The following is a 12224-nucleotide window of genomic DNA, read 5'->3' as shown; positions in this document are numbered from 1 at the left end:
AATAACAGACTGATTCTTTCTGCTTTGGGAAAGTTTACCAGAACTGACCAAAGACCAAAAGCGGATTTTCATTCGCGCGTGACTACGAATGCTGCTAGAATCCTGTAGACTGCGTTTAGAAGAGGAGGAGACTACAATCCATCTCCTTACCAGCTGCTACTAGGAACTCAGTTTACCAACCAACAAGGTAGAAATAAAGACAGAAAAATCATGATGCCGCGTCTACGAATAGCTGTAGGAAGATACATCTATAACGCAGTGTTTCAAAATGCAGGTGCAGCATTAGCTGTATATGATTTCATCTTATATAAGCTTATATAATATAATAATTAGTTAATCAATTAATGAATAAAATAAGCGAATTAGTGGTTACTGAAATTTTTGATATTTAATTATGATTTATTCCCAAGAGTTGAACAAAAATGAAACAAATTTACTTTATTACCACCAATTTACCGGTACCAACTTAAATATTAGTGAGTTGAGGTTAATTAGATTCTCTGATGGATGTTTTTACAATTTTGGCATAGAATTCATTGATTGCTAAGTTATTACACGCGCTTGAAATTTGTGAGAGTCTATTTAATTTTTGCTTACAATTATAATAGAAAAAAACAATGTCTATTTATATATTTATACATCATTTCTGATGATTAAAACGCGCAATTCTAACCGACAGCGACGACCAAATTTTTATTTTTTTTTTGTGCTTTGCCGCAATCCGGAAAAGTATCTTGTACGAACGAATTTCTACATTAGTTTTTGTTGCATTTTAATACGCGACAAATAAGCGACCTTTAAAAGAATGTTGTCCAATTTAATGATCGGTTCGGTTCTAATTATTATTGCTTTTTATATTATATGAGTCTTTAGAGAAAGCGAGTATTTTGCCAACGTCGACACAAGCGCGGTCATAAAAAAAGGGAAAACGGAAAATAAAACGGAAACCGTTGTTTCAATAAAAAAAAAACACGTCGCTAGTTTAAGATGTGAAATGTAAATACCTACTCGTGCGTTTGTCGATTTTTCTGCCTTACTTTTTAAAAGGATGCGAGTAATAGACGTTCATAGGAAATCGGCTGCTTGAGGGGTTTCGAGTATATCCTGTCCGACCACTTTAAAATGTAGAATACGTTTTTCGCTTTTACTTTTACATCAAGGAGATCATATTTATATTTATATTTAACATTGTGACGAGGCACTGACAAGTAAGAGGAGTTGCTGAATTGGAATAACATAGTATTGGATTTAATTGAAAAATACTCTATGTTCTGGTTGTAAGGTTCAAAAACCATGCAGGTGCACAGCAATAAGAGTATTTAAAGGTTTATTCAGAATCAAATATAAAGCACAGTTTAGATCTCGAAATGGTTTCACCAAAAGTTTTGGCTCTTTTACACTCGAGGGCCACACTTCGCCTGAAATTCATGTCAAAATGTGCCAAATTCCATTTTAATAATGATATAACTAACAGACAAAAGAATTGAAATTTAGATTATTAATTTCAACACGTAACTTGGACTTCACGTAAGAAGGAACAGTCCTCAAGTTTTGCATATGCGAATTTTGAAAGATCTTAATTAAAGCTGCCTTGTCATATTTTATTTTAAAAAAAATGCGAAGGGCGTTAGGGAGTAAAAAATTGATTTGCATGGAGCAAATTTACGAATTTATTCCAAAATAGAAACATCAATATGAATATTTAAATACTATATGGAGAAAGTTTCACAAAAAGGCGGTTCAAATGTTTAAAACTCCTTCACAACGCAAACCGTTTCGATTTAGTTAGAATCAATTTATATATGCTGCCTAGATTTAGTTCTCTAAAAAGTCCATTACCTACTACTAATCACCAATTAATGATCAAATCAAATTGATTTCAGTTGTAGAGCTTCTGAACGTTGTCTATGACACGAGGAGCTTTCAGATACGGCGGGAAAATTATGTACAACTGAATATTTATTAAAGCAGATTATAAAGCAGCTCGGATGTCAATGCATAAGTTTCGTAATTTCTTATTCATGAAACTAATGTATTCGCTTTTTGATACAGTGGGGCAGCGTGGTCGTAAAACAATTGTGTACGGTTAACAACGGTAATAAAGAATATTTAGGCGGACACTGTTACTACGCTTCCATTTATTCGTTAATGGCACTAAATCATTATATGCAATCCAAATCGGGATACTTAACAACCTCCCAAACACTGTCACAGTAAAATATCGAGATAGAAATACCTTATTAAACAAAGGCGCTGAGACGTTGAGCAAGTGACTGGAGCTTTAGAAATAACTAGAACGATTATTCTTCGGATTTTGAATAATTCATATTTTTTAAACCAATTGGCCAGTTTTGGGTTTTGATTTATAATTGCTTTGATTTCCAATATATTTATTGAAGGGAACAAATTTATTTAAGAATCAGGTATTGGATTTCAAGCAAAATGCTCGCACACATTCATCATCGAAAAACAGATATCGTTCTTTTTTTGAAACACGATTTTTTTAAATCCATTTTCAAATTCATTCATATTATATCAAATTCATATAATTAATTTCCCTTATGTTTTTTTTCTCATACACTTTGGATTTTAGAGCTACTTCAGAAGATGAACGATTATACTCATAAATAAATGTTTAATCTGTGTTCTGATTAGTTTTTGGACGACCTCCATAAATTTTCTTAATTTTACTCACTGTGGATCTTGTAACGGGTGTTTCTGGATATATTTCGTTTCAATTTCAATTCCCTGGGTTTCATTTAAATGCGCCATATTTATTCACTTTTATTACTGACAGAAATGTAGTTGTGACAAGTGAAGAACTTTACTGATACTAGCTACTAACCTGTTAATTTCAAAATTAAATTTTCGTTTTTTATTCTTTTGTTCAAATAAAGAAAGATATAGGTATAGATTATACTACATGAATTGTGCGTGAAATTTGACACAGTATCCGAAAATGGATTTAAAAAAATAGTGTTCCGTTTAAAAATAATAACTGGGTGTCCACATCTACTTTTTGACACAACCTATATATTATCCGTTTACTGCAAAAAATGTGATGGACGTGTGCGGCCATTTTTGTTGAAATTCAATACCTGATTTTCAAATGAATTTGTTCCATATTTTATCCCTTCGCTGGATAAGGAACAAACTCGTATTTTTGTCTTATTATTTTCACCCTATTGAAGCGGATGTTATATATGTAAAAGACTACCCCTTATGTTCAAAATCGCTCCAGGTAATTTACACACTCTGCATGTCATTTTATATTTCGATTATACTTGAAAAATAAAGTTGATGATCAAATTTCCCTCCATCTATCAGGATTTTCGAAATAAAAATTATTTTAAAGCAATTTGGATGATTGAAAAAACCTTAATGATTTTTGTTTATTAATTTAATTAACAGAACGGACTATAAAGAAGGGTTCGAGCATTTTTTTTTTGGCATTACGATTTAATTTAAATTCGAATTCAGCGAAGCCAGATTTTAAATTTTCATGTTTTCAGCAAAATTTTTAAATTGCAAGTACAAGCGAAACAGTATTTAGAAAGTCAATAAGCAAATTCGGAATCAAACTATAAAACTCCTACGTGGAAAATATAATAATTAATAAAAAAATATATATAATTTAAACTAAGCAAGATTTACCATGTTTTATTTGCATCTTATAGAGCATTTCCATTTAGGTTTGAGTCTATTTAAAATAAATCTGCTTAATTTATTCTACAGATGTTTTCACTAGGGCCACCATATAGCTACTAGAGATATAGAGGCCCTGCCTATACTGATAATACACGAACTCATGAAGTAACTATAAACCAAAATTTGAGAAAATCCATTCAACATGCGCATGCGCGAAATTTAAAATTTTGTTTTTAACCAACGGCCTTGCGGCAAAAAAAGCAGTTAAGTGTGTGGAAATTGCTTTTTTCTACTCCCGTCTGTAAAATACCTAATTACGCTCCGATCTAGCGTGCGGGAAGCGTCGCTTTACCACGTCAGTTTCGTTGACGTTTGTCAATTCTGAGAGTCATGTCAGTGAATGTATGTGTTTTGCGAAAATGTACCCAAAAACTAACGGTCGTAGAAAAAATATAGTATGCAACACGTTCAGTAAACTTTTTAAGTCACTCGTTTATTAAACTGTGAGTGTCTGTAAAATTCCTAATTACCCACCGATCTAGCGTGGGGGAAGCGTCACTTTACCACGTCACTTTCTTTTCCCACGAATCCGAGCCACTTCGGACATTTCCGGGATTTTACCGCACGGGAGCAATCGGATGTTTTCGGAGATATTTCCCACGCTTTGAATTTTGACGTTTGTCAATTCTGACAGTCATGTCAATGAATGTATTCGTGTTTTGCGAAAATATTCCCAAAAACTAATGGTATAGTGTGCAACAGGTTCGGTAAACTTTTTAACTCACTCGTTTATTAAACACTCGCTCCGCTCGTGTCAAATAAACTCGTAAGTCAAATGCCGTTTACCGCACTTGTTGCATAATATACTATTTACAAAAAAAATACAAAGTATAGAGTGGGTGGAAAAATCATTCGTTTCTCTACGAAAATGTCAATGCCGCCTGCGGCACATCAATTGTTACCGTCCTGAGCCCACTATATTATCGAATAGCTACATATGGGTTAATATATCACCGGTTTTTGTTATTGCAAAGAATTTTCCGATGAGTAAAATTAGTTCAAACGTATTGTGACAATACGGTATATGTCTGAACTATTACATTGAAGGGAAAAATGTTTTAAAAACTGGAGAGAAATAAGCCCAAATTTGCAGGTAAATACCAAAATAAATTCGTTATGGTTATTATTACCATAATCACGGGAAACGGGCACTTAAAGCGGGCTCGGCAATTGCCACATAGCAAAACGTGTACACCGAATCGCGTTATCGAGGGTAAATCAAGTTTTTTTAATTGCCTGTGCAGCAAGTGTGCGCTCTTTGCCAGACGACCTTCAGCCAAAAAGTCGATCTTCCAAGATAAACTGACGGCAGTAGAATAGCGATAAGCCTTCCAAACGCATAGAGAAAGTCAGCATTTCATTTTACTTAATTGCGCTTCTAAAAACGGACGGCAACTACGGCGACGAGAAACAAATTCCAAGAAGTCGAAAGTACCGTCCGGCTGCAATACAAATAGCTACGCTAATGAAATTGTCAGTCGGATTTACTCATTTTCCTTAATTTCTTGGAAATGTGAACTGAAGAAACTTGTAGGACAGGTTGCGGGTATAGGATTGTAATGTCTCTTGGCAAGCCTTTTGCATTTGGTTGTTGATCTACTCCATTTTGACCAGGCACCGAAATCAAAAGAAATCGAGAGTGAAACGTGAATTGTTGTTGGTACAATAAACTGATAATTCAATATTTCACGGTTCGGCTTCCGCGTCCAGTTTTTTATCATTACAAAGTAGCTCATTACTGCGTTATTCTTCCATATACCTGTAAGAGTGTATTTTGTAGACTAATGTTAAATAAAAAAGTTGTCACCACAATACAGGATATCGTATATAACTTATATTACTTTGGTGATACTTTCCTTCAGGTTTCCCTATACATAATAGCAATAGTTTCTTAGATATCTTAATTAGTTGAGAGTTTTTGAAAGATATAGTTTTATTATGAACACTATGCCTTTTAGTTATTTTTCACTGGTGATAAATCTTGAAATATTTTCGATTAAAAGAAATTATTATTGTAAACATTTCATTTACCTTCACTTTGTATTTCGTGTTTCTTGTGTTTCAATTTTTAAAAATTTATTATTAAGTTCAAAATATCATCACTACAGAGAACAGGAAAATAGAAACCTTTTTCATGTTTTATATGGGTTTAACTCAGGTGTCGCCTAAAGCAATAAAAATTCGCTCACTCTGTACAAGTATAATCTTAGATGACATTGCAACAATTCATTGATAATCTTGTTACTTTCGAAAATCGATCAAATCGAATTTTCGAAAATATCTGCGTTCGTATAAAAATTTTATATCTCGGTAACCGTAGGTCCTATGGGATAGCCGTTGGTACACAAATGATCACTGTCGAAAAAGAATTTTTTTTTGTCCGTTTGTCCTTTCTCCGTTCTCCGTTCTCGTCTTTTGGTTTTTCCTGAATAACTTTCGAACCGTTGAAGCTACAAAATTGAAATTTGCTTCCTTTTAACCCTCCACGAGGCACATAAGCTTATAATAAATGGCCCCGATTCGACGCCGGTATCCATCTTTTTTTAGCGATTTTCGACTCTTTTTTGGACCTTGCTATGAAAAAGATAAGTGTCCGAAATTTGAAGCACTCGACTTTATATTTGGCAGATCTATGCAGCTTTGCCCCGTGACGGAACCTATTGAAAATGGGGGAGGGTGGTCGGGTAGTATTTTAAAAAAAATAAAAATCGCGTGTGCAAGACCATTTTTCAGAAACCGTTTACAAGACCGAAAAAATTCTTGATCGAGAAGACACAGAGGAAACGACTCCATAAATATTTATTCTTGACAATTTTTCCAAAATATACAGGGTGCGCCGCAAATTCAAAAAAACTGAAAAATGCGCCTCGTATTATTGAAAATTGGCAATAATTTCAAATCTGATGATATAGCCCATACAGACAGCTTAAACTTTTGTATTTACGGTTTTTAAGTATTCTATAGGGTGTTAAGTACTCCAAATTTGTAGCTACCGACTACGCATCCAGAAAAACATCTTTTCCTGCAAAGACATTCATCCGATCGGAAAAATTTTACATCCGTAATACGTGGGAGACCCGGCGCTATAACTTTTGTTTTACGCATTTTTTCTTTTATATACAAGGTGTTTTAGTTATGGACAAAAATCTAAAAGACTCTGAAAATTGTTCTTTTAGAGAGTATTAACCATAAATCAAAATTTGTACAAACAATAGCTAATTCGTTCGAACATAGGCCGTATCAAGGCCTACAATTTTTGTATTTACGATTTTCGTCTATCACATACGCTGTTCGAGATATTTGAAAAAATCCAAATGAAAATCACCGTTTCTCGCTCTCAATCTAGACGCGATGACGTCATCTAATATTACCACGTATTGCATGGTTTCAGAAAACAAGCAGTTTTTTGAAAACCATTTACTCCATTGGAAAAATTCGGATACCAGCAAACTAAGGAGATCCAGGGCTATAACCTCTATTTCGAATTGTTGGAATCATATACAGGGTACGTCGTTTGTGCGCAAAAAATTCTAATAGATCCTAGAAATTTCCGCTTTTGTAGATGAATTATAAAAAACTTTTAAAGATGTGATAATTTGATACAAACAGTATCGTAAATTGAGTCGAAAGAGAGTTTAAGGGTTCGTCTATAATACAGGGGACTCAAGGTATTTGAAAAAATATAATTTTAAATTGCAATTACCAGTACAAATTTTAATATTTGCCGAAGTGAGCCGTAACTTTGAAGTTCGATAGGAGGAGGAGCACGATAGAAAAACAAAACGTCGCTCTAGGACAAGAATCCGCGAAGCGCCTTCTTTTTAAAATAAAAAGCTGATTCGCGCTATTTGCGATGAACTTGCCCCGCTCACCGACGATTTTTCGAAAGCAATCTTGTTTATTTCAGACTCCATTTTAAGATGTTAACTGTGGATTACGCCACGGTTAATACTCAGCAGCACAAGTATGCGTGTTCCACGATGTCTTCCGAAACTCTGAGCGGTAGCTGTGGGAGCAGAAACAACAGGATCAGGACTGTGAGGTTTGTTTTCATAACTACCCGGTAGACTAAAACAATATGGCTTTGGATAACGTCACTAATGAATATTTTTTTTAGTTTTATTGGGTAGTGATTTTATTCTTAAAATTATGTTGTGTTTACTTCGCGGGTTCCATGCTTTTATATTATTTTCATAATAATGGTGAACGAACTATGTTTAAAATTTTGGTTTTTTACCTTAAAAAAGAATAAAATTAATCAAAACTGAATCAAATCTGATTCTGCAGGCTTGTAAGACCTAGTCATGGACCTCTACCGCCGCCAACATCCAATTGTCGTCATGGCCCTTCCTTGGGCTTCAGTATTCGAGGAGGTCGGGAACATGGTACTGGATTTTTTGTCTCCCACGTCGACGTTGGTTCTGAAGCCTACTCTCAAGGCTTGAGGGTAAGTTAAAAACGAGGGCTTCAAGTTAAATTGTTATTTTTGAATGTAAATCATAATTTGCGTTCCCAACTCTTATCTATCTATCTCTATCGGTTCACCAGCTATGACGTCGACAATTTTATAAATGTCATTGTCAGTTGTCAAAAGTATAACCTGGTTGCTGCAGAAAAAAAGGTTTCTTTGCGCTGCCTTGCTATTTCCTTTCAAATTAACAAAATAAAATAGAATTTATGCGCAAGAGGAGAAGGTTGATATGCAATTTTTCTAATTTGTGGCCAATCTCGAAAATTGGTAGAGGTAGAGAACTATATGCAGTAAGTTATCCTGGATGGGGGTTAGCAAATGTAGAATGAACAGACATTTCTAGGCACTTGTCGGAATCACAGTGAACCAATAGACATAGAGAAAAACTTTATATATAAAAGTTGTTTAAAAATATATTAATATTACAAAAAAGTGATGTGATTATGAAAATACGAAATCACATTCGCAAATTTGCACTCCTACTCACCGTCAACAAATTTGCATTTGTTTTCTCGTTTTATTGATATAGGCACAGTTGCCCTAACTCAGATCACGTGGACACCTTTTTATTTCGTTTTTGCTACGAAAGCTAACCAAAATTTACAAAATTCCTCGTTGGAACAATAAATGATCACTGTAGATATAGTATTTTTAAGTATCACGGATGTTGATGTTTCGCGTTTAATCCTTTGAACCCACCAAGTTTGTATACGTTCAAATCTGGACGGACAGGTGTTACAACAATGCGTGACAATAGAAACCGACAATAGGATTCGCAGTGAATAGATGCTTTAAATGCACAATGGTGCGAAATTATAAATAGAATGTAACAATTACGAAAGGAATAAGATTAAACATCTGGTATAAACCGTTTTGTTTACAAAAACACACCGTTAGAACAGAGAAAGTAGTTCATGTTAAGAAAATAGTTTTACCTTCTGTGTGCGAACAATTCAATAATCAATAGTGATAAAGATTTATTAATAGGAATCAATTAGAAACATCTTTTTATATATACAAACAAACAAAGAAATGTATTAAATTATGATTTAGACAATCGAATGAGAATCTTAGAAAAAGAATACGATCTTGTTATGTGCTTCAAACTAGAGGAAAATGAAATGAAAAGTAAACATTTTACCCTTTGTTTCTTTTTGAAGTTTTATTTTTATTTTACATTGTAATTTATTATAAATCAGCTGCTTGTCAATTGCAATATTGGGAAAACGACTCGTTTTAATAAACGTTAGGAATTTAAATTGCTTTGTAATGCGCATTAAAAATGATAAGTAAGGCAATATGCGCTTACTGAGTTGGCACAAATACTGCCATATTGTAGTAGTTTTTATGTTCGAAGAAAAATATAAACACGGAATAAGTAAGCAGAAATATAACCGTTTTCTTTGTCAGCAACGCAGCGGCTTGAGTTCGCAATACTTATTGCCTTTATTCTTTAATAATGAAATTAACTTTCAATTTCTCTGTTCTGGAATTTCCTATTTGTGAAACTGACGTAAAATAAATCATTCAGGTTCATTTTTAAGCGGAAATTATATAAATTATCTCGTTAGAAATATGCTGCATACATTTCAATATATTTTATTTTGTTTTCCTATAGCTAATTCTGTTGTGCTAAATTACACCGGTTTTGTTATTTAATGGAATAATTTATTAGCAGTTAAATATTTTTCGCAAAAGCTTTTCCACTGTCTTTATGGTTAATTTTCGATACTGTAGGTTCCAGCTGTCAATAATATTCACTTAAGATTCTAGAAAAAATTTACTATAATTCTAATATAGCTTGTTTTTTTATATTTCTATCTTGCTCTGCTTGTGAGATTACAGGGTGTCAAGGTTGAGTTTTTTTCAAAAACTCAAACTCAAAGAAATGATTTTTTAAACGAACTTAGATACGAAACAAGTAGGGAGCTTATTTTAAAAATTCTTGGCACGCTTATTTGTGGCCATAAGGGTTTATTTGGTGTAATTTTAAGAATTTTTTTAAGACTTTTTTTTGTAGATCAAGTAATCAAAAATTTCATCGAGATTAGTCTTCAAGATAATTACTAAAATACTTTCAAAATGATTTTTGTAACGGAAGTAAATACAAAAACAGTAAAAACACAAAAGTGTTTTGGTTAGTTTATTTTTGATTGTATTGTATCTTAAAATAATTACCCTCCTGGATAAGTTTGGCTTTTGAGAATTTTTTTCTAAAACTTTGATGCCCTGTATCTCAAAAACAATGGAAATTATTACACATGTTTGTATGAAAAAACATACTTATTTTTGGATGACAAATATGTCTTAAAAATCTTTGTACCGAATTTTAAAATACTCTGTACAATTTGTTTGTTTCTTTCATATCTACAATTATTTTGATTTTGGGACTGTAATAAATCGCAACACCATGTTTTTCGATGTTCATTAGGGATAACGGAGTCAGAATAGAACCTTATGCAACTTATTTGATAAACGTCATTTCAGTCACCAGAAGAATTGATCTTCGCCAATCTCTATCGACCCATTTGGCGTAACAAACGGTTTAAAACAGGGTTGTTGTCGTTTTCGACGCTGTTCAGGATTTACTTAGATCGGGCACTACTTCAGTGGCGCCCTAAGTGTGGAGGTATGGGCATTCCAATTTCACAAGAGTACATTTCACAGACACCCAGATAGTTGTTGTGCGTAACAAAGAAGAAAGAAGATATGACAAGAAAGGAACATGACAAAAATATGTGTGTCGGAGGACGAAAGAAAGACTTAGTGCTAAATGAACACTAAAAGGTAGACAGATGTCAGGACTACACTTCTTTGGGTACAAAAATGGAGAGTAACGCAAGATGTGAAAAGGAAATTGAAGAATGCGTAAATAAAGGAAAAAGAATAACTGGTGCCTTAAACTTCATTCTGTGGTCGAAAGATATTACTAGACACAATGAAGAACTAATATATAACGCTTTTTTTGAAAGCACTGTGTTATACGGAGGAGATCAGCACGAGTATCGCGGTTAGACCATGTAAGGGACACTAGAACTAGGAAAATCATAAATGTAAAAGAGGACATCGCTGAGAAAATTCAACAAAAACAACTTGGGTGGTATGGTCACGTGGAATGAGTATCATCAGAGATAATTTCTAATATGGTAATGAAATGGACGCCAACAGATAGACGAAAAGACTGGCGAGCTAAAAGAAAGAAAGCTACAAGCTGGTGACTGGAACCACAGAGACGTCTGGAGAATGCGGACTTGAGCTTACGCTATGGAGTAATATACATATACGATTGAGTTAGAAAAAGAAAACAATTATAAATATTTATCAACGAGACAAATACGTCATTCGATAGTAGAAATGCCTATCCAGGTTGTTGGTATATTACTAGCGGCTTCGTGGCGGAACAGGTTTAGCAGTCCAACATTTCCTTTGCGGCAAAATTTAGATATCGTTACGGTCGGCGTAATCCGAGGAAAAACGCAAAACAATATTGTCCGAGATTTCTGTACGTGGGCGTGTTGTGGCATAGACGCAACAGCGCAGCGGCACGTAAAAATTACATTGCGTGAAATCCGTCGGGTTTGGTTGGATTTGTTTAAAAGCCTCGTAAACGTGCGGTGGTTTGCGAAACGTTTATTATTGAATTGAGACGAGTTGCGTTGTCGGCCCATATTTTAGAACACCTAGTCCGAGACCGAGTCAAAATTCATTAAAATTAAACAAAATTGTTACTTACGTGGTTTTCTGTTGAAGGAGAGCAAAATTAAACACCAACTATGCGATCAACCTAAAGAAAATATCTTTTTTTCTCTCTGTTTCTCTCGATATAATAATTAAGAAAAATTGTGACTTAGGTTACTTTGTGTCACTTAAATACTACTCTAAAGGAGAGCAAAAGAAACACAAAACATGCGCTCAACTTAATAGGATTTTTTGTCTCTCTATTTGCCCTTTGTATTTAATGCGTAAAATTTAATTTTTAATATTGTATACAGGGTTTTCTATGTTTTGCTTTTATAAGGCTCAAAAAACAGCTCCAGTGATAACT

At 33.9% G+C, this 12224-nt stretch overlaps 1 protein-coding gene across 3 annotated transcripts in view; it reads left to right on the top strand.

The window, feature by feature from the left end:
- The window catches only part of LOC132704871 (harmonin), a 79606-nt gene that overhangs the window by 29941 nt on the left and 37441 nt on the right, over positions 1 to 12224 (top strand). For all 3 annotated transcript variants that reach the window (XM_060675172.1, XM_060675171.1, XM_060675173.1), the window contains exons 2-3: positions 7616 to 7750; positions 7996 to 8155. In XM_060675172.1, the coding sequence (XP_060531155.1) occupies positions 7629 to 7750; positions 7996 to 8155 (282 nt within the window). In that variant the 5' untranslated portion in view covers positions 7616 to 7628. The remainder of the gene's footprint in view (positions 1 to 7615; positions 7751 to 7995; positions 8156 to 12224) is intronic.

The sequence above is a fragment of the Cylas formicarius genome, unplaced genomic scaffold (genome assembly GCF_029955315.1).
Source record: "Cylas formicarius isolate icCylForm1 unplaced genomic scaffold, icCylForm1.1 PGA_scaffold_7__23_contigs__length_41026272, whole genome shotgun sequence".
Lineage (NCBI taxonomy): Eukaryota > Metazoa > Arthropoda > Insecta > Coleoptera > Brentidae > Cylas > Cylas formicarius.
This window is presented reverse-complemented; position numbering and strand designations above follow the sequence as displayed.